The sequence below is a fragment of the Sabethes cyaneus genome, chromosome 3, assembly GCF_943734655.1.
Source record: "Sabethes cyaneus chromosome 3, idSabCyanKW18_F2, whole genome shotgun sequence".
Lineage (NCBI taxonomy): Eukaryota > Metazoa > Arthropoda > Insecta > Diptera > Culicidae > Sabethes > Sabethes cyaneus.
In genome coordinates this window covers 221,790,979-221,815,436 of record NC_071355.1, presented here as the reverse complement: position 1 = coordinate 221,815,436, position 24,458 = coordinate 221,790,979, and the positions used below count along the sequence as shown (strand labels likewise).

Here is a 24,458-nt window from a genome sequence, read left to right as displayed (position 1 = left end):
CACTTCGGTTTCCAGTTGGCTTATGTCAGCGTCAGTGAAACGGGTTTCACTTCATCATGACTATCGGTTTTAACTTTTCATTTGTACTTTTCTACCAAATATTCAGAAGAAGGCCAGCAACTTTGAATGCAAATGAATTGAATTTGAGTTATATTTCTTGGAATGCAACGCATATTATAGGTAACCAAGTCAATGTCGATAAATCGTACCTGACTTTCTGCCGTCGTCAATTGAAACAGCCACCAACTTTAGCTGAATCTTGCTTGAAACGTTCTGTTCAACAAATGAAGCAAGTCACTTCATGTATGAAGCGAAGGTAAGAGGAAGTCAGTTTCATTTATTTGTTTCGACGATGCCGGGCCCTGCCTCAGAAGTACTGATGATGACAAGAACGAATTCCCTGCACGGAGAGTGAATACGTCCACTGCCCAAAAGATGATATCAAGATCGCCATCGGGGATTTCAATGCTCAGGTCGGCCAGGAGGAAGAACACAAGCCGGTTATTTGAGGGTTCAGCGCATACCAGCTGACCAATGAAATGGACCTAAGACTTATCGACTTTGCCGCCTCTAAGAACATGGCCGTATGTAGTACCTTCTTCCAGGACAGACTCGTACATAGTACACAAGTACACCTGAAGGTCTAGTGATGGTTAAACTGCGCCCAAAACTCTCCGTTGTGAACAACATTCGGTACCGACGCCAGCCTCGGTTAGATCTCGCGCATCGTTCTCAGGAAACGCGAAAGTTCTACCAGAAACTGAACGGATCCCGCAAAGGCTTTGTACCGCAAGCCGAAATGCGTCGGGATAAGAATAACAGTATTCTGATAGACGATCGTGAGGTGACCGATAGGTTAAAACAGTACTTCGATGAACACCTGAATGGCGTCCAGGCGGAGAACCATGGCGGCGAGGAAAGCGATTTTAACGGTGTAACGAACGGGGAAGCGGTAATAGCCTCAATGATAGGCGATGTTAAGGAGGCCATCATGCAGTTAAAGAACAATAAATCAGCTGGGAAATAGACATATTCCAAAAGAGGAAACCAACCGCGTTACAATTACGCGTTACGTGTGAGTCTGTGGTACGTGCGATTATTTGGACTCACGCGAACAAACCACGTCTGTTCTGGCATTCCGCTCAAGATTATTGTTTACTGAATACAAATACCTATTCATCTGGCAACACTAAACACTGACAGCACTTTGCCAGCCGCTTCGAACATAGAGAATATGGTCAATTCGATTCTAAGTTCGTTGTTCAGGTGATCTCCAAGTGGCTTTGTGTATATCTTTGCAGAGAAAGAAGTGAATCACCAGACCTCGGGAAGCTGCAAAGTTGATGCATCGCTTCGCTGGCCGTTATCGATCGTGTCGGTATACAGACTATGAGTCCCGATAAACGGTCTACACATCGCTTCCCTACTAACCTGGGCGTTCACAATCTTGATGTCTCGTAGCGAACAGCTATCGCTTTTGTCCATGCTCAAGTTCCGAGTCGATTTTTTTTTTTGATTTTCCGTAGTAGATTCAGGCAGATTGCCTTACCAGAGCCTCGCTATCAAATGTCATGATGGGGCTGTCATCTTAGCTTCAGTGGCGAGACACCACGTTTCTTAATTCAGCCGCGTGCTCCAGATCAAACGCTATCGTGAGCCGCTCGTACCCTGGGGAAAAATCACCAAGTCAAAGAAGCGTCAAGCCGCCAAGAGCCACCAATAACATGGGAACTGGCACGTTAAAACATTCGTTCAGCATTCGCATTCTCCATTTTTGCACTTAAAAAATGATCTTTTCTGAAGAGAAAAGTTCCATTTGGATGACCCGGATAAATTTTCGAGCCAATGGTAAGATCTACAAAAGGATCCACAGCATTTTTCCACTAGCAATTTCGAAGGAGGAACTTTACCTTTACGGAGAAAGAAATTGTGACAGTACTAGAGCTACAAACTGTGCTATGAATCTATGTCCCAAACAGGACTGCTCAACCAATTTAGACGTTTCCCAGTAAACCATTTGGTTTGTATATCTCGATTGCAACTGAGATATACGAAATCATATCTGAACGAAAAAGTTATATTTCACGCCATATAAGAACATATATGTACCAAAGTGGAGGCGATATACGTGCGAAAGCTTTGACAATTATTTGTAATTCTTTTCTGCGTAGTTTTTATAACACGCAACTAAATACTCCTGAATATATGATTAAGATATAATCAAATATTGCAATCGTCTATACTGCTTTATAATTCACAGTCATGAATTGTATATGAAGGCACGCACGACTGCAAAACAACTTATTGTTTACTTCGATTTGACATACTCTAATTATTATACAATTCCAATGTGAAATTGACATGAAAACGATTTATTATGAACTTTCTATTACGATTTTGTGTTATCTGGGTTTTAGTTTTTAGCTTATCATGGACCTGAATCTTTATTCTAAATTCTATAGAGATTGTACTTGCGATTCACATGTTATGAAGAGAAATGTGCGGTTATCGTTAGATAGGACTGGATAAACTCTATCCGACAGCTGTAGCTGGTATGATGCAGAATTGCCATGCTTAGCAACTAAAATGACATTATACGTGGTACATGGAAAAGAACAGGATCGGTAGTTCGCATTTTTCCCTAAGACAAGTTTGCCATATCTGTTATATTTTTATTAACTTGTTATAACGGATTACACAGCGTACGGTACGGATGATGTTGACTGCCATAGTGGAAAACAGCAGCAAATGAGATGCGTGATTCATTCCACCAACAGGCAATAAATGTTGCCCAGTCGATCGATCGCTTACCGAATCTCAATTTATCATTCGACCACAGTTATAACACAGAATGAACACTGCGCCATTTGGGAGCGGTAAAAATAGTGATCACCTAGGCTTGTCCAAAGCAATGAACGCTCCTGAAGCAAACGTTTTTACCTTTGTTATACTATATAACAAAGGTTTAGAAATTGGTCGAAAAACACGAAATTGATCCAAGGCCCGGAGGGCCGAGTCACATGTACCAATCGATAGGGTTCGACGAACTGAGCAATGTCTGTGTGTGTGTGTGTGTGTATGTATGTGTGTATGTGTGTATGTGTGTATGTGTGTATGTGTGTTCGCTCCGAATTTTCTATCGCCTGTTACTCGGAGATGGCTGAACTGATTCGACCGCTATTACTTTTGTTTGAAAGGTATTATTGCCTAGTATATCACTATTAAATGGTTTCGTGGTCTGACTTTTCGTTTGAAAGTTATAAGCAAAACCCGAATTAATCCACCTAGCGGCGTGACCTAGCCTTTCTACTGCCACAATAATCATTATTTAATTTCTCAGGAACATCTATAATTAACTTGACTATATTTTTACATATCTGTTCCGTATTCCTCAAAATCCTTATTTGCCAATAAAATTCACAACGTATTGCGTAGAATAATTATATTTTCTTTCCTTGGGTGCGTAAATACTTGTAAGCGTCATTTATGTTACTTGATGAACACCTTATTTAGTTTTATAATCGGTCGGCCTTAACTTTCGGGTTTCAGAGCCACATACGAAACTTGTTTTGAATTGACAATATGAAATATGTGTTCATAGCAGATTTTTTGATATTTTCATATTAATACCATGCGTTCAAAAGTTAGCATCTTTGAAAAACAAGAGTTCAGAAAAATTATTATTATACTTCGCTTTTGAAGAAAAAGGATATCGACAACAAAATGATTAATCTCAAAATTTGACTATTAGTTTGCTTGGCTTCAATTTTTCAATATATCTGGATTAGAAAAAATAACTGAATAAAGCATTAGATATGAAAAAGATAAATTGAACTTTTTCTTGGCTGGTGCTCCTTCAGATAATTATTTTTGCATGAAAATCAAAACTTAAGCTTCTTTCGAATGTAATTTCATGAAAAGATAGTCATTAGCTTGATCGCATCGTTTTTCCAATGTATCCCGTTAGAGGGCTAGGAAAACAAGATGAGGTCGAAAAATAGTGCAAAAGCTGCGCCATAAACATGCTTGAGAATGGAAAAAAGGATCGATATGATTTGCAGTGCTTGTCATTTTTTATTTATTTATTAAAACATGATTCATGACATAAGACATCTGTCCTTTAAAATGTCACTAACGAAAATAAATCTTAGAAAATTACTACCGTTCAACGTTTACTTCCTATTTTTCATGTAACATTTCTAAGCTCTAGTATCTATTGATTGAAAAGAGCATCTATTGATGCGGAAAATTTGTTTGAAATTTGTATAAATTTATTTGGAAAAATCAACTCACTAGTATTTTTAATCCTATACACCACTTTACATACATGCTGAAATTAACTGCTTATTTTCGCTTTTTGCTTTTCTTGTACAATTGTGAGTAACAGCAAGTAAAGAAAATGACAATTGAATTCCGAAATCAAAGAAAAGAAAAAACTTTTCGATTGAATACCACTATTTAATATTTATTTGCAACAGATACGTAGTTCACCTACGACGTGCAGGCTTCATCAGTGTCTTATTTCAAAGCGTATACGTATCTGTCGCGAATAAATATTAAATAGTGGAATTTAGTCGGTAAAAGTTTTTTCTTTTCTTTAATTTCAGAGTTCGTATTCCACTAAGAGGCTTCAAAAACTTTCGACAATTGACATGTTTCTCATTGAATTTCAATGCAAATTTGAAAATAGCAAATTGTCATCACATACATACACACACATACATACATACATACATACATACATACATACATACATACATACATACATACATACATACATACATACATACATACATACATACATACAACATACATACATACATACATACATACATACATACACACATACATACATACATACATACATACATACATACATACATACATACATACATACATACATGCATACATACATACATACATACATACATACATACATACATACATACATACATACATACATACATCGCACACATTGAGTACAATCAACATTTGATTGATATGTTTTGATTTCACACGTTTTAACGGTTTAATATACGGTGCTCAAGTGTTAAAGTTTGAATAACTTTTGAATTAACCGTCCGATTTTAAATAACTCGGTTTCGTTTGATAGATCTCAGCAGTAATTTTCAAATAATAATAAAATGTGTGATGTTTTTCATTGAATTTATGTTTATATGTTTCAAAAATATGTTTTAAATAGTATTTTTTCACATTTCTTTATGTAACTTTCAAACTACAAGGCCAATCGTCATGAAATTTGGAAGTTAAGGGTTTGAAAGGCTTCCCTTTCAAATGCAATCAATTTTGTTCAAATCGCTTAAGGGACCTATGAGATAATGAAGTCCCACATTTTTCGTATTTTTATACATAACTTTTGAACTAAAAGTCCGATCAGTATGAAATTCAATAGCGACCAATGGGACACCAAGACCTTTCATTTGACACTAAGATCATAAAAATCGGTTCAGCCATCTCCGAGAAAAGTGAGTGAGATTAAAAAGCGTCACATACACACACACACACACACACACATACACACACACACACATACATACACACACACAGAAAATGCTCAGTTTTCGAAACTGAGTCGAATGGTATATGACATTCGGCCCGCAGGACCTTCTTTCAATTTCCGGTTTTTCGAGTGATTTCTATACCTTTATACTATATATTTATATAGTAGAAAGGCAAAAATGTGAAAACTACGTGACACGGTTTTCTCCGGAACCACGCAACCAATTTTAACGATCTTAGTACCAAACGAAAGCTCTTACTATTACTAAACATTTTGCTAAGTTTTATTGAAAACGGACAAGCCGTTTAAAAGTTAGCCTTGAAAAACCTGTTTTGACTAGGTACAAATGAACGCCTGTTTCTCAAAGATGGCCAAACCGATTTACGCGCTATTAGTTTCATTTGGCAGGTAATATAACCGGATAGATCACTATTGAATGGTTTTCTAATTGGACGTTTAATTTGAAAGTTATGAGCAATCGAATACACCATACCAAAATTAACATTAATTTATAATGATGTTAACCAAGATAATTTACCTAATTTCAATTATTTTAATATCAAACGAGTGCTTTAGACACTACGAATATGTATGCAAAATTTCATAAGAATTGGTTTTACCGGTCAAAAGATATTAACTTTCGAACACTCGCGCCAACTTTTATAACACGGTTACTTGCGCGCACAATAGCCCAAAACCAAAGAAAACGTGCGCACTAGAGTTTTGACTAGGAAAACTTGGTTTTAAGTTTATCGAACCTTTGGAAGAGTTTCTTAAAATTGAAAGTTCTATCGTCTGGTAGAATTTAAATTTTGATTAATCCCCCTAAAAGTGAAATAAAAAAATTATTTTCCTTCAGTTTCAATACAACACATTAATGTGTTCTGCAAACTTTTAGAGCATATTATTCCAAGAAATTTGGCTGAAAACAGTAACCTTCTATCTCTTCAGTGAAGGTAGAAAAATCTTATTTATTGTATATGAATTTGTAAAAACAGTTTTTCTATTCTAACTCTTCTTGTAATTATTGTATGACTTTTTCATGTATTACAAAGTAAGTTGTACAAAAAATAAAAATACACAACTTTGCTGAATTTAGTATACCTCTATGTTTGCTTGTTTAGGAACTGTAGAACTTTAATTGTAAAAAAATAACCTGATTTTGACCCCGAATTACTCGATTACCAACAGACGGATACATCTTAAACATTTTACATTTGCTGGTAGTTTTGCTGCATACAGACACCATTTTTCCATATGAAGAAACGAGAGAAAATTCCAGTTGGGGTCAATTGCGGTACACCTCACATGCTACTTGCTTCGTTTCTGTGATGTCGGTTTATGCTAATCTTGTTTCCTAACAATTTAAAGTATTAATGCATTGAATAATTCTGACATTTTGCTCATAACAAGTTTACTGAAGAATATACGTTAGTATATACGTAATATACGATTTGTAACTTTATAACAATATGGCATTCAAAAACCTACACATGTTGTACAAAATACAACAGCGTGAGTAACCGAAGATTAATAAAAATTGATGAAATTTACTCAAGAAAACTTTATTGTTGTGAATCAAATAGAATGGCATTACAAGAAATTATGCATAGTTTAAAAACTTATAAACTAGACCTTTACTACACAATGTATATGTTAAAGAATAATATTTCATCTTACAACTTACTTTTACTTGCACTTACCCTCATTAGTAACAACTTACTCAGAAATTTCATGAGAAAAGGAACTATCAAAATTTATAAGTGCTTCTATTTGGTTCAAATTTTGTAAACTTATTCAATTTCCAAAAATTTCATGTAAACCAAACGTGTCGATTTAGTATAATCAATATATATAGAATGCCAGTGTCGCTGGTGTTTCATGGATATTTTGGTGGCAAACATGTTGCTGGTTCGTGTCTTGGATACGGGAACTACATTGTCAAATTGCCCAATAGAAAATTTTCCTGCCGACGAAATACCCCAAAACGACCAAATCGGGTGATTTATCCTACGTGATTTACGGAAAAGCAGAAGGATTTTTTATTGGGTTGCCTTTTTAGTTTGACAATCAGATTCCCGTTTCGAATCGATCACTCACACATAAGCGCATACAGTGTAAATACGTAATTTTCAAATGTGTGATGTTTACCACGAGCACTGCAGCGACACTGGCATTCTATATATATATTGATTCTACTGTCGATTTCTATCTCAAATAGCAAGTAAGACCGTATAACAAAGGTTCCTTTCACCACTAGGTGGATTAAATCAGGTTTTTTTTCTGGTGATCAATATGGCCATTTCCTTTTACGAAGAAGACAACTTTTTTAACATTTGTTCGATGCGTCGGTCGGTATTGTGACGTGATTGGTGGGATGCGAAGCAATGATGTCAGAAATGCGGACCTTTGTGCATGCATTGATTGAAAACTGTAGGCATGTTTCTCAATTATTGTGAGTTATTATTTCGATTGTATTCCTAACATTCAAAATTGCCACTATCACGCAAAGATGTGGGTTCAAAACATAGAATCATAAAAACCAAATTGCGGAATAAATCAAAAGCATAACCTAACTGAGCCGGCCTATGAGGATCAGGTTTCACATAGTTACGTTTAATCCCTATCCACAGACAACCGTCGTAATTTCGCAATCGTTTTTGAAACTTATATTCAAATAGAATGAGACGCGCTTTCAGCAGGAAAACTTTAGACGCCTCCGCAATATTGTAGTTATTTTATGTGTCCGAATGGCATGAAATATTTATGTTATTTTTCCTTACAAGAGCTTGCCGGTGGCAGCGGACAACAGTTGCAATGCAATTCAAACATGAAAGAGGAACAATGTATATCATCGACTGTGTCGGTACATTGTACAAGTAGCGCCGCCAGTGGAGCACGAAACCTGGTAAAAATTTGAAGCGAAGGTTATGAAATTGATCGCGTTTTTCTGCGACCGTACACCACTGCACCGCCGCCGTCAGTAGTGAAAGTTACGACGGCTGCTGTAGCTGTAGTACGATCTTATCAAAAGGTTTAATTTTTGTAAATTGTTTCGGTACTTGATTGAATTTTATCTCTGACTCAACCCGGCATCTAAAAAAGCAGTAAAACATCGATATTTTCGGTATAGTTTAGCTTCCGAATCGTTGATGATATCATACGATTGCTAAATAAATTGCGTTTGAAATAACAAATTACGATCAATACTTGTTACGTACTTTTATTGCATCATTGCTTTGACTATGATTTAGGTACCTAAATTTGACATTATGGTTAGAAGGTTACTGTTTGATATACAGTATGAGAATAAAACTGGTAATGTGCAAATGATATTCCATCAAATTGTCTACTAATCAACCGCTATCAGCACTAACGAAGTATTTTGAATTGCAGTTTTGCAAGTTGCGGTTAAATTCGAGTTCCACACCAAATCATGCATTTCAAAGCTATTCAAAGTTCAAAGGTTGAATATAGAATTGTACCCTGCATTTGTCAATTATGTCCTCGATTAATCAAAATCGAGAAACTTGCGGTCTTTAATTTTTTCCACTCGTGATAGTAAGTCTATTATTAATGACCTAGATTTTGGTCCTCGATCGTGCAAAACCGAAAGAAGAAAATATAATCTATTCGCGGAAAGTTTCCTTTGTCGCAGTTTGCTTGCCCACCGGACCGTAATTGGCAGCCTTAGACAGCCGTTCGGCTGATATCTCCATAAACATTTTCTTTTCGATGCTGGATGCCATTTGCGCACGGCAGAACATAATCACTGCTATAATTTTGCATCAAAGTTAGGTGATCCATGCAAAAGCCTTTACTTTGCCGGTTTCCATTTCATTTATCCTTAACGGCCGATGGATTTGTATGGGATAACAGCAACATAATTTCTACTTCAACCGTCAACCACACGGCGCTGGACGTTTTATTCGCCAAGCAGCATGATGCAGTCAGCTTGATTCTTAAGTATAGTGCGCGGCTTTCACGATTTTCGCCTTCCCATTTTGGAACCGGCCCGGTGCACAAACGACGTTGGCCGCAAATAGAGCGTATCGATTGGAAACTACCTTGAACCAGCGAATCGTTCGGCAGGCCGGCTGCAAATCGCGCGCGGACCCGGCCAGCTGGCTTAGGGGTATATATCGGTTTTGCATATCTTTCACCCCCACGCCCTGACCTGCAAAATTGTTCACTGGCGGCGATTAGTGCGAAACTTTTGAAAGTAAGAGCTCAATGTAGCGTTACTGTGGTGCAGTCAAAGGTCAATTGATTGGTTAGCAGACCCAATTCGTTTGATATTTATCGGGTTGAAGTTCCCGTTCCGAAAATCGATTCCAAGGTTTGCAGCGGACGGGAGAAGAGATTGCATATAAACACGCTTGGGTTGATTGCAAAGACACAGATTTTTTCGACGAACGTGGGTTTCTTTTTAAGGAAAACCTGCTGCATTTTCGAGTGGACCGGTTTTTGCTTCGAGGAAAAAGCTGTTTCCCAATCTTGCGCAAGACGTTACCGAAAATGGCATTCAGAAGTGATAAAACGGTTAATGAGGCAGAGGCAGTTGTAGGACACCGCGCAGGTGCACAAAACTCAAAGTAATGAAGAAATTATACGTGCCATTTATCATTGCCAACAAAGTAGTATTGATAACTGCTGATGAAAGAGATCGTCTCGTATTGTAAGTTTCGACAAAATTTTTATTGCAAATTGTCTTTTTTATTGCCAAATTTTTATCGTAATATTAAATTTAAGTTATAAGGTGGTTAATTTATAATTTAATTTAATGTCAGCTACTTTTTAAATGTTGTAATAAAATTGATGTGATAGCATTCGACACATTTCGAGTCGATTGTGATATGTATTTTATTCTACCAATTACTTCGCTGCAAATAAATCTATGTTTAAGCGACATATTGCTGTTATAAAATTCTCATGTTATTTGAGCCTAAGGACTTATGGACTCATAAAAAACAAATTCGTTTAGACGGTTTGCAATTAGCATGCTATTTAGCAGTTTTTAGCGGTGCTTGACAAATTGCATGCTCATTATAATTGTATTCGATATTTATTACGTGGTTACGAAGCATGTTTTATTGAGCAGAATGTTTTTGGTTGAACATTCCGAAGTGTACATTTTGCTATGAAGTGATAATTTTTTGAGCGCATTGATGATCCATTTGGAAGAGGCGTTAAACGAAGAATATTAGCATTAGTTAATGAGGATTCCCGAGTAGCGAGGAGACGACTGAATTTGTGAGCTTTTCATTAGGGTTGCATGATTGAAAATAGTGAGTTAATTAGCGAATCATAAAAGAGCGGTTATTTAGTATTTGCTAGGAAAAAAGTGAACCGCTGGAATTCTGGAAACGTACTGTCTGGGTGAATGAATCGATTGCTGTAATTGTCGCGCTGGTCACGCAGACTTACCATTTGGTTATAGATTTCAAGGCGGCGTACGATTCAGTTAAACGAAATGTACTGTGACGGATTATGCTTGTATCATGTGGAAAACCAATACAAAACTTATTAGGATCATATGTGCTAGCCTTGGCCGTTCAAAATCAAGCGTCAGAAGAGCGGGTGAACCATCAGACTCGTTTGTGACGTTAAATGATTTGAAGCAAGGTGATGGCCTATCGAATTTTTTATTAAACATAGCATTGGAAGGTAAGATGCTATTCGAAGAGCAGGAGTGCAGAGAAGCGGGGCCATCATCATGGAGTCCCACATGCTCCTGTGATTCGCGCACGACAGCGATAACATCGGTGTTAACCTTACTTATTTACTTAGTCTTCCAACTTTCGCCAGGTGTACGATAGGAATCTCTTCAAGTAGTGCCTACAACTCGTGGTTCATACGCCTACGCTACACTCCGATATCTGTCCGCAACACCGTTCGTTCAAATATGGCGAGTGCACGTATGTCTTCCGTAAGCAAAGTTACTGTCCGTAGAGGACTACCGGTGTGATTACCGTTTTGTATATCGCCAGCTTTGTCTAGTGGCGTATGCTTCTTGATCGAAGCGCCATAGGCAGGGTAAACTACGCTCGGCTTCCAGCTTGAATGTGTCGTTGCATCTCCTTACTATCTCCTTACCGTATTATTGTCAGCGGTGACCAGCGATCCCAAATATACGAAGTCATCAACCACTTCCAGTTCATCGCCGTCAATATTCACTGAAGACAAATGTTATTTTCTCTGGAGCCTCTTCCTACCATATATTTGGTTTCCGACGCATTGATTTGTAACCAGGGATGGAAGAAAATCGCTTCTAGCGATTAAGATCATAGAAGCGACCAGATTCAGATTCATTAACATAACTACTAGTAAGCGACAAACACTTCGTCGCGATCCGTACAGATTATGACAAACCTCATGTAAGATCATGTTCATTGCATGATTGCGTTGAGAAATATAACAGGTACAGACAATTGATTGTATGCATCGTATGAATTACAATACAAACAACATGTGTGACCTTTTTCTCGCAGCTAGGTAAGATGTAACACTGTAATCGACTGCTGAGACTATTTAGAGACCAAAATCTTGTAATCAACGATAGATTCACTGTTTGTCATGATCTGTACGGATCGTGATCCGTGCGTGTGGCGATAACTCACAGATTTTATCAAAATCACTGATCTTCCATCCCTGTTTGTAACCCAATCCTCCTAGCCAACGGTTTTAATCTGGCGTAGATTGCCTTCGCCATCCCAAGGTTTCTAGTAATGATGTCGAGGTTGTCTGTGAAGGCTAGGAGTTGCTGAAGATCGTTCCTCTCGTTTCGATGCCCGCTCACTGGAGCATACCCTCAATAGCGTTGTTGAATAACATATAGGACAGTCAATATTTCCCTTGCCGCAACCCTCTGCGCGATTCGAAACGACTCGAGAGTGCCCCCGAAACACATAACACTCAACTCGCTCCAGAGTAGCGCTGATCAACCGCGTCAGTTTGTCCGGAAAACCGCATTCGTTCATTTTATCTGCTATAGCTAATCGCGCTGAACTGTATCGTATGCTGCCTTGAAATCCTCGAAAAAATCGGTGTTAACCGTAGAGCTGTAAAAGAGGCGTACACGCATCTTAAGGAGGGAGCTGCGAGAAAAGGGCTTTTCATTAATTCTACCAAAACAGAGTATATGATTATTGAAACGTGTAGCCCTTCAGGTATTGGAACTACGGTAGTGACAGATGAAGATACTTTTGAAGTGATCGACCAATTTGTTTATCTTGATACGTTAGTGATATGTGACAATGATGTTAACCGTGAAGTAAAATAAAGATAGCGGTTGCCAATACCCATGCAACTACAGATCAAAGTTTTCCACCTCCCATAAATCCTTCACAATTGTGAGGATTAGGTACAAGGCGCTCACGCATCATGTTTTCGTGGATTTCTGGACAGCTTACGATACAGTCAAGCGCAAGGAGTTACGGCAGATAGTCACGAGAATGGATTGTGGACAAACTGACGCAGCAAGAACAAAAGAGCAAAAGAACAAAAGAACACAAAAAGAACAAAACAATAAAAGAACAAAAGAATAAAAGAACAAAAGAATAAAATAACAAAAGAATAAAAGAACAAAAGAATAAAAGAACCAAAGAATAAAAGAACCAAAGAATAAAAGAACCAAAGAATAAAAGAACAAAAGAATAAAAGAACAAAAAAATAACAAATGAACAGAAGAACAAAGAGTCTTAATTTTACGGATCTAAAGAACAAAACAAACGCATCCCTTTCTTGTGAATGCGAATAACGACGCAGGAATCAAATCAAAGGGCGCATGAGTTCAATTTCAGGGCCAACGACACCCGACATCTCAGTCTCAGTCGTTTTGTCGAACTCTTGGTCTGACTCGCTATGATTTATGAATCATTGTTCCGTGATAGTCGGATTGCTTGCCATCTATTATTGTCAGTGAGCTTGCAACATTTATTTACCACCGATAAGTTCCCCACACACGTCGACGACGACGACGACGACGACGACGACGACGCGATCGGCCATTATTAGCCCCCTAATCTTTCCTCCTGCGGAACCACACATCCTTCGGTTCACACCACAGTTTCGACCACAAACTGGCAGGGTGTATGATAAATCCTCGTCGCGTTGTAGTCATTTTTCTTCTGCACTCGAGACGTCCTCCTTGGCGTATTTCGTATTTGAACGAAACGAATATAATACACATATGGACGGAAAAGGAAACTTATGATGAGATGTAGTTCACCTACGCACGCGCTTTTAATGCTCAGCACGACGAACGAGACACCGAATGTAATGAACCCCCCCCCCCTTCTCTTTCACAATAATGCATCTTTAATGCACTTTAACGTCTACCGTGTGACACGGCATGACTGTAAGTTCTGCCGTCTGCCGTTTTATATACGACATTCGAAGCCGTCTTTATTTTATGAGAGGCTTAAAAAGACAAAATGAGCTGCCGTGTTTTGTTGCTTACTTCGAAAAAGTCACAAAACCGACCGTTGTTGTTGGACCGCGTGTAGAAACGTGCCTCGATGCTTTCTTGATTTATGATGAAAGATATCCACTGACTCAAAAACTAAATGTTTTGAGCCGAAATGATGAAGGCTTTGATGTTCTTTATAAGAATAGGTAAATGTAATGTTTCATCTCTCATGTGTTAATAACTGTTGTTGTGTAAATGTGTTTTGACTGACGTTTTTGGAGCGTCTTAGTAGAATATCGAACTTCGAAGTTCGAAAACAGACACTGAGGAAGCCTGCAAGTCGTAGGCGAAATACGTATCTGTCAAGAATAAATACACATAGTAGAATTAAATTAGATTAGTTTTCTTTTTATTTAATTCCAGGTAAGAGATTTTGGTTAGCAGGTTTAAGTGCATCCTGTAGCACCCTATTCAGTTCATCAATTATTGCTTAAAGTGCCATCGAATCGAATTAAATGAGCCGAAGTCAACCTATAATTAACAGCCTGACGATAAACACTATAATCAGTAGTAGAGTAATGAAGGTCTCAGATAGGTGATCATGTCCAAGTAGGGTTATAAAGTGACAGATTTGTGGCTGATCTGGGTGACAGTTGCGCAAAGTCAGGTGGCCAATCAACTCAGACCCAAAACGTCACGTGAAGTTAACATTACTATCACAAATCTTGATGATTTAAGAAGTTCTACGAAAATTTTGCAGTTCAGGCTGTAACAGCTGGACTTATTTTCTACTTGCGTCATGTTTGAAGAGAGGATCCTTTATTTCCGATGCAATGAGGAAATTCTTCCATTTAGGTCTTCTACAACAAATATTACGATCCTTTTCTGAGTGTCTTGATTCGTATTCGAAGTCTATTTCAGCGTTAAAATTGAACTGCAATTAACCGTTGGATTTATAATAGACTTAGCACTTAATAATACTTACCAGACTCGTTGTCAAAGCATTGATTGATTCGAATTCTTGACCGCAACCGACCACAGCACAGCCTGTGGTTTCTCAAATGCGACAGTCTGTCTCGTTCGTTCTTTAAGATGAGAAGCCAGCCTCCAGCCAAAAGCTACCATGCCCAGGCCCACGCGATGATTATTGCGCGGATCACAAAACGTAGGTACGTATGCTCAAAGCTGCATATACGTAGGAAAGCTTGAGCGGTAGGCTTCTTGGTTGCAGGAACGCGTTAATGTTGCATAAATTTAAACGCCCACTGGAAGTAACCCATCGTCAACCCAACAAGGAAAAAAAAAAAAAAAACCCATCGTCAAGCCCTGTCTGGTCCTATATATAATAATAACTAATCGACGGAAAAAAGCGACTGAACCTCCGAGGAGAGCAACTTTTTTTATTTTAAGGTTATGGCTGAGCGCCCGCTCGATGGTAGCTTTTCGTTGTTTCTTTATAGTAAGATGTAGTGTGCAGAATATCCGATATGCTATTGCAAGTTTCACCTATTTTTTAACTGAGAAAGAATCTAACCGAATTGCTACTTTTTCATAATGGCCACATAATGGCACTGGCGATAAACGGATAATGGTTGAACATAAAAAATCTTAGATACGAAAAGGTTTCGTTTCATTTATTTTATTTTAAAACTGGCATGAATAAAAGAAACCCGAAAAAAACGTGACAGAATTGGAGATAAAACGGGATATAAAAGGAAAAACGCAGAAAATGGGCGAGAAAACGAGGAGACTGAACAAAGAAAACGAAAAGTTGAAGACAAGAAAGAACGATAAAGAACACGCCACCGTTGTATAGCTAAATACCGGATAAGTTGTTAAACAACAAGAATGTTTGTTGGGTAACCCAAATTCAAGTCAAATTTCCAATGTCCTAGTTTCGGCTGGACATATGCTAAAATTGGGACGACACAGAAAAGATTAGCATGGGCTCTGCACAAAAAAGTCCAATTTCCAGTTCAATTTGAAGTAAAGCTTCAATTAATCAAGTCAAGTTTAATTTATCATTTTTTGGATCCATTTAGCAATCCATTAATGAGCTGAAAATACCCTCCCATACCCTAGTACAATATTTATAATTTTTTTTATACAGAATTAAGCATAAAATCAAATTCTCTTATATCCCTCCGTTACTCACGCTGTTCTATTTTGTACAACGCCTGTGAAACGTTTACTTTATCTTGGTATATCTCGGAATTCCAGCAATAAAAAAAATACTATTTTCAGCAAATGTCCTGGACAACGATGTATTGTTTTTTCGACAATACTAGAAATATTTTTCGTTAATAAAAATTGAAGATAAAAATTCAACAACAAAGTGAATATTTTCTTAATATAAAGTAATAAGCCAAAATCTGCGTCAACGGATTGGACAACTTGAAAACATTTAGGTTATTCCGATAGAGTTACTATTGCAGTAAGGATATTCTGACGAAAAAAAACTCAATCAATACTCACTAACTTCTACTGGAAATCGTTGAATACATCCATTTCCCAGAGTAACCAAACCGTCACTGAAAATCATCTCAGCGGTAGATGCACACGCCCAAAGTGGCAGCCGCTTTATAACAGCGCCCAAGTCGCTAGGACGTACTTAGCGCGAACGAGAGCTTTACGTCCGCTTAGCTCAGCTCAGAAACGACTATCAAGGTTTGCAGCCGTCGTCGGTCGGCGTTGGAGGACTCCCACGCGCGAATTTTGTATCCGCCACACACGTACCTATTCGCAATAAACACACTCGACTCGAGCAGCAACATCTGCGGTCATGCTGATGGCCTGTTTCTCTCATTAAAAAATGCTTTTTCTTATTATTTATCTGTACCGAAACACGTAAATCCTCTCGATGACAAATTGCACTCCTACCTTCCGTTGGTAACCGAATTCGCAAATAATTCAAACCCGTAAAAAGCCTACACAGTGTATACTCTTATTACTACGGCTCTCTGGTATCGTAAATTTCGTATGTCCGAAAACGCGCGCTTGCAATTAGCACGATGTTCGACCGCCTAGGCTCGGCCAGTGGTCTGCTTCGTAGCCAGGTGAAAACTGAACGTATTACACAGAAAATCCTCCGATTGTGGCGAAATCTTTTAATATACAAGTTGTTGTTTTTTATTTTGGCGTAGAACAACCTTTCGATTTTGGAAATCCACCCGCCTGCGTATTAGTTCAACCGTTTTTGGGCAAACTGTCACTGATCAAGTTTGAATTATATTCACTTTTGGTTCACGCGGGTAAATTCGGCAGGGGGTTTTTCAGCTGATTAAAGAACTTTCCGAAAGGGTGTCGGGTGAGAATTCAGTGGAATCCGCTGCTTCGAATTTCAGATCAAGGAACGGCACTGATTCACGACCTGACGGTGGCAATCTAAAGTGAGAACTACATTCACACCAATGTCAGAAAGAATTCGCAATGATTTAGAACGAGCGCTCGACTGTAATACGATTTGCCAACCCACGTGCCGCCCCGCTTCACTAATAACGAATGTGGTTTTATTGAGGTTTAACTAAATGAGTTTCGAAGAAAATGCTGTCAAGCAGAAGTAAATCTGCACAATTTGACTGATGAATTTCAACTAGAATTAAATTGGTTTAAGTTTTTACTTTTAAAATGATTAAACAGGAATGGTGACCAATCGGGTTTCAATATTTGAAGGTTTGAAAAAACATATTTGAAACTAATAATGTTGGTAAAATCTTCATAAATGATTAGTCCTTTTGGAAAGATTATACGTAAGTAATAAATGATCAAAACTTATAGAAAAAATTATGAAGTATTATAATAGAAATTGTAAAAATCATCGTAGTTGAATAAATTACAATTGTTTCAATTGTGCAATTACAATTGATAAAAGTTAGTTGAGAGGTATTAGTAATTTGATCTGAAATAATTTGCTCGATTGGATTTGGTATGTTCATCTCTATTCGTTCCAGTCGTAGGCCCCATAATCACGTTCTCACGTTCGCGGCTGCATGGGTAGAAAGTAGTTTCTAAACTGTTTTCTGGTTGCATAGCGTAGAAACTAAAACGAAAACTCTTCAGCCCTCGTTATATAACTCTTCAGGATGCGAAGGTACGACATTTCTGGAGGATTTATCAGAGAGTAAAAAATTGATCTGTAATAGCATGGGCCCCCAAAAGCCTGCCAGATACTGCCCTACGAAATCTCGCGTGTCATTAGCCTGGAATAGTTGTTCCAGCTCCTATCGATATCTGTACTCAGACGCTTTTTCCCCCTCAGGATCTTGGTCAACTCATTCCGAGCTCATCGATACTTGGCTAAATTCTCTCTTGTGGATATGCTTAGACAGTTTTTCCGAGCTATTTTTTTCCTCTCTATCGCTTGTTGGCATTCTTCGTCAAACCACAAACCGTCAAACCGTGCACGCGAGATTTCCTCACCTAGCACTGCGGTTGCGGCCGAGTGTATCATACGCCATCCTTTTTGGAGGGTCGGAATATCTAGGTCCACAGAGGAAGGTCGATCTTCATCTAGTATGCGCGCGTAGTATTCGGTAACCCGCGGGTTGTCTAAATCCCGAATATTACCGACGAGGGCGGCTTTGTCGCGAGGTATAAACCGTCGATAGTTTTGAGCGTGCATGTACTGCTGCTAGATAATGGTTCGATTCGATATCCACTCCCCATAGGGAGCGTACGTTGGTGATGTTCGAGAAAACAGGCCCTCGATGAGAATATGGCCGATTTAGTTCAAGGTTTGTTAGTCAGGTGACCTCCTAGTGGTTTTGTGAATATCTTTGCGGTGAAAGAAAGTGGTTGTGATCACCAAGCCTCGGGATGCTGCAAATTTGATGTATCACTGGCCGTTATCGTTCGTGTTGGTGCGCAGGCTATGGCGCCCGATCACCGGTCTATACACTGCTTCCCTGCCGGCGTTCACATTCCCGATAACGATCTTCATGTCCCGTGGCGAGTAGCCGTCGTACTTTGCCTCCAGCTGCGCAAAGAACGCCTTCTTATCGTCGTCGGGTCTACCTTCTTGTGGACAATGCACGTTTATGATAATGTAGTTGAAGAAATGGCCCTTTATCCTCAACATGCATGTCCATTGCGCGGTCCTGCATTTTGCCCATCACTACAAAGCTTGTTCCTCACTCTACCGCTCTGGTAAAACTGGATTTGGCCGCGTTCCGCCATTGCGACAGATCTCCTGCAGTTCCACGATGCCAAACTTTTGGGATTCTAACTGATCGAGCATCACCCTGTCGCCACCAACAAAATTTAGTGATCTGTAGTGCCAAATGCCAAGTTTCTATTCCATGTCCTTATTTCGTCGCCTTTGTCCATGCCAAATGTTCCGAGTAGAATTTTCTTGATTCTCTTGTGTTGGATTTAGCTAGGTAGTCGTACTAGAGCCTGCGCCATCGTCTCGTGATGGGGCAACCATCTTATAGTGTCGAGACAACACTATGCCTCCGTCACTGTTGGTATACGACCTGAGTTTCCACCGGGATTGGTTACCCGATCTTCGCTAAGGTTGCTCGAATTCTGGCTTGCACCATGTGAAGGCAAGGATAGGAGCAGGCTTTATTTTCGATTTTTTCTCAGTAGTTACCTACTCATGTAACTGCAGCGCCTCAAAGAAACACAATTCGAAAAAGTAGTATAAAAGGCAGTTAATTACTATCAACAATATTGTTGGAAAAGTATAATTTTATCTTTTATATTTGCGGCGCAACGTGCCCACGCATCACATCTTTATTGGTTTCAGAGCAGCATACGATACAGTCGATCGAGACAAGCTATGGCAGATAATGCACGAACACTGTTTTCCGGACAAACTGACGCGACTGATCAGAGCTACATTGGATCGAGTGAAGTGTTTCGCACGCATCTCTGGGGCACTCTCGAGCCCCTTCGAGACGCGGCGAGGGTTGAGACAAGGTGACGGTCTATCCTGCATGCTCTTGAGGGGGTGATCCGACGAGCGGGCATCGAAACAAGAGGCACGGTTTTTACTAAGAGTAGCCAACTTCTAGGCTTTGCAGATGACTTCGATCATAGCCAGGAACTTTGCGACGGCGGAGGCAATCTACGCCAGACTGAAAGCGGAGTCTAGGAGAATTGGGCTAAAAATAAATGCGTCAAAGACCAAATACATGAAAGGAAGAGGCTCAAAGGAAACAAACGCGCGTCTCCCACGGACGGTAACCGTTGACGGCGACGAACTGGAAGTGGTAGAGGAGTTCGTGTATTTGGGATCGCTGGTGACCGCTGACAACACTCGTAAAGACATCCAGCGGCGCATCCAAGCGGGGAATCTGGCCTGCTTCGAGCAGAAAGTGCTGCGGACGACATTTGAGGGAGTACAAACTGAAAGCGGAGAGTGGCAAGGCGTACAAATCACGAGCTACAGGCGCTGCTTGGGGAGACTTCCATTGTACATCTAGCGAAAGTTGGCAGGCTACGGTGGGCCGGACACGTCGTAAGGATGCCGGACGACGGTGCGACGAAAATAGTCCTCTTCAACAACCCCACCGGCACCAAGAACAGGGGGGCCCAACGTGCACGATGGCTCGACCAGGTCGAAAGCGATTTGCGACTTCTGAGGCTACTAGGAAATTGGCGACGAGTGGCCCAAGACCGAGTTGAATGGAGACGAGTGCTAGAAAAAGCACGAGCCACCCCAGCTCTATGTTGAAGAAGAAGAATTTGCGGCGCTATGGAGCTGCTACCACGTTGGTAGCCAAATGAGCGCTTTTTTTGCTACCAACGGATTGGCAGTCCTTTAGTGCCGTAAATAGAAAAGATAGAAATATAATTTCGTCAACAATATTGTTGATAATAATCAACTCTACAATTGTCCTTTGTAGAGCCATACTACTTTTTCGAATTCTGTTTCATTGAGTCGCTGCAGAGGGCGCTCGTTTTTGCTCAACGTGCATTGGTTCATATCTATTATGATGTCGATGAGTATTAAACTTCAGTGTGGACTCGCTAGTTCCAGTAGGTTGTGATTAAGAGAAATTTTTAAGCACTAGCCTGGAGCACAATCTGATCATAATTCCTATTCTGAATTATAACGGGTTAAGCAGGGCTGTCCTGCACTCAGTGCACCTATTTTGCTTTTTTAAATGTAATACTTCAGCCAAACAAAATTTGAAAATGTTATGTATGGGGCATTTCACACTGGGCGATGCACCCAGAGCGCTCCCAGTGTGAAGTGCACCGTAAATACTTAAGATAGAGCAATACTTAGTTCAGCAATCTTGTGGATAATAATCGGCTCTATAAATGCCCCATACATAACATTTTCTAATTTTGTTTGGCTGAGGTGTTACAGCTAAAAACAGCAAAATAGGTGCACTGAGTGCATGATAGCTCTGGAGTTAAGCTACACTGTTTAGTCAATATTTAGACTAGATATTCTGATCACATTGGGCTGTGAAGTCTGAAAATAACTTCAGTAAAATTTATGTAATAAATCTAGTTCATTAAACAAGAAATATCAGCGGTTCGCGATGACTACCCTGAGGCAAGGAAGCAAAAAACTACAAAAAAGATAGGTAAATATTTGGATTAAACCATCTGCTGATATAATTTACATCCGTTGATATTTCTACTGTGGTTGACCAGTCATATTCTATATCAATAGTGCAAAAATGCATCAAATAGAAAAATAGAAACCGTCTCACTCTTCATAAATCTAGAGTATTGTTCAATTCTTTCTAGAAGCAACTGCTTCACCTAAATTAGTGAATGTCCATCCATTTAACGCATTTTACAAACAACGATTACTTAGAAATTATTCAATTTATTATTGAAAATCACCTTTCTCAAACGTAGTCACAGAAGTTACAGACTAACCTTTAATGACTGCAATCGGTCTTAGTTTAATACATTTCGCACTGATGCCAACATCGTGACACGTCTGCACTACGTCCCTGACGTCCTTATACGAATCGGGTGCCTCTTCCTGCACCAGCTTTGGTGATGCTACACGAATTGAAATGCCTTTTGCCTCCAAATCTCTCAGTACATCCTTATAATCTAGATTACGACGAGACTTTGCTCGTGATAAACTTCTTCCAGCTCCGTGACATGTCGACCCGAAAGTAGCAGCCATACCTTTCTCTGTTCCGGTCAATACAAAGCTACAGGTTCCCATCGAACCACCGACAAGAACCGGCTGCCCAGTGAGTTGATAATCGACCGGGATCAACGGATGATGGGGTGGAAACGCCCGAGTGGATCCCTTACGATGAACTAAGAGCTGCCTCGGACGGCCATCGATCAGATGCTCTTCCATTTTAGCAACATTGTGAGATACGTCATAAATAACGTGCATATCTAAATCATCCGGAGTGGTATTAAATTGTTTGGCAAATGCTTGTCGAGTGAGGAAAGTCATAGAACTCCGATTGACCCATGCAAAGTTAGCTGCGGCTGACATGGCTTTTAGATAATTTTGACCTTCGGTTGAATTGATCCTAGCACAAGCCAATTGCCGATCGTTGGTTTCAATTTTGTCACGCTTCATAGCTTTCTCCATTTCAACAAGAGCATCGGTGGCCACCTGATGACCAAAACCTCGGCTTCCAGAGTGAATCATAACGCAAACCTGACCCAGCTCCTCAATTCCCATTTTGCTGGCTGCATATCGATCATAAATTTCTTCCACGACCTGAATCTCTGCGTAATGATTACCAGCCCCCAATGTTCCAAGTTGAGGTAATCCTCGCTTTTTGGCACGCATACTAACTTTATTGGGATCAGCATTCAGCATACGACCATACTCTTCACAATGTTCCTTATCTTCAGCCCAAACGTATCCCTCCCGTAGGGACCAATCCATTCCCATTTCGAGTGCTTCCTCCAAGTCGTGAGCATTCATTGGAATTATACCCTTCGATCCTACTCCTACTGGAATATGGTCAAACAAACTCTGCGCAAGTTGCTCCTTAACAGGTTTGACGTCCTGCTCAAAAAGATTGGTACGTAACAGCCGAACTCCACAATTGATATCGAAGCCTACGCCACCCGGCGATACAATAGAAGTTGGATCACCCATATCGAAAGCAGCCATATTTCCGATTGCAAACCCATAGCCAGAATGAATATCCGGAAGACCAACAGATCTGTAAACATACATAAGCGATAATCAAACTTACCGGCTCATACCAAATGGAGTCACTTACCTGCCGACAATTCCCGGTAGAGCCGCAACGTTGGCAATTTGCTTCACGCCTGGTAGAAATCCACCAGTCATTCCCGGTCGGCAAGAGTTCCGCAGCTCATCGAACATCAGCTTCTCGAGCCGGCTGTTGGCGTAAAAGATCCCCTCGACGTTCATGTTTGGCTGAAAGCCCTTCTTGATGCGGAAGCTGTTCGGCGAAATACGCTCGATGTATTTCAGCTCCTCGTTATATTCGCGCACTACCATTGCTTCTGATGACTACGCGAGCGTTCAATCGAAAGAAATTTTCTTATTTTTCTGTAGAATAGCTTAAAAACACCTTTTTAAATTGACGAAATTGATAAATGTAATCTGCGAATTGCGACAATTTTGCAACCCAGCAAACTCAACAGCACAGCAACACCAGCACAACTTCGTCAAGAAAGAATACCAGCCGTATCGATTTTTATCGGTAAAAATTATGACATCGATACCCGAGAATCGATATCATCGATAGAATTAACAAAAAGGCGAATGTTGCAAGCGTAAACAAACCGAGTAAGGGTTGATTTTCCTATTGGTCCAGCAAAAAATAACTCTCACCCGTTTTGTTTACATTTGCGACATTCGCCCTTTTGTTAATTCTATCTAGAATTGATAAAAGGACACATGCAGACGTCATTTATATGAAGATAGAACTAACAAAAGGGCGAATGTCGCAAGCTTAAACAAACCGAGTGAGAGTTGATTTTCCTATATATGCTGGCCCTGGCCCAGCAAAAATTAACTCTCACCTAGACTCTCACTCGTTTTGTTTACATTTGCGATATTCGCCCTTTTGTTAATTCTATCTAGAATATGGAATTTCACATGGAAATTTACTATTAATTATATAGTGCATGAATAGTATCCCGCATTTTGCACCATACTGGACACCGCAGTCTAAAAGTGTAATTCTAGATAGAATTAACAAAAGGGCGAATGTCGCAAACGTAAACAAAACGAGTGAGAGTTATTTTTTGCTAGACCAGCATAGGAAAATCAACCCTCACTCGGTTTGTTTACGCTTGCGACATTCGCCCTTTTGTTAATTCTATCTTCAATTGGCACAAAAAGTGCGACAATGCGAATGCTGTGAGTGAGAAAGAGAAAGAGTGACAACTGTTATGTTGCTGTTTTGTTTTGTCATATACATTGGCATTAGAGAAAATAATCTGGATTAATCCAGGTACAGCTGCAAAGCACAATATAAGCAATATATATAGAATGCCAGTGTCGCTGCAGCGCGCATGGTAAACATCACACATGTTCAGATAATGTATTTACATTATATATGCATATGTGTGTGTGCCTGAGATTCATCAAAAGGGGAA

General features: G+C 39.6%; 1 protein-coding gene and 1 non-coding gene across 2 annotated transcripts; one reads left to right on the top strand and one right to left on the bottom strand.

Annotated features, from left to right (window-relative positions):
* The first annotated feature begins 15,819 nt into the window (after window positions 1-15,819).
* On the top strand, window positions 15,820-15,927 carry LOC128744862 (U6 spliceosomal RNA). Its single transcript, XR_008412479.1, has one exon. It is a non-coding gene; the product is annotated as a U6 spliceosomal RNA (small nuclear RNA).
* A 5,790-nt stretch (window positions 15,928-21,717) lies between these two features.
* Window positions 21,718-23,516, bottom strand: LOC128743921 (RNA-splicing ligase RtcB homolog 1). The gene is made up of 2 exons (XM_053840625.1): window positions 23,108-23,516; window positions 21,718-23,047 (listed from the first exon to the last, which is right to left on the bottom strand). The coding sequence occupies exons 1-2, from the start codon at window positions 23,350-23,352 to the stop codon at window positions 21,772-21,774; spliced, it is 1,521 nt and encodes a 506-aa protein (XP_053696600.1). The 5' UTR covers window positions 23,353-23,516; the 3' UTR covers window positions 21,718-21,771.
* Between the last annotated feature and the right edge of the window lie 942 nt (window positions 23,517-24,458).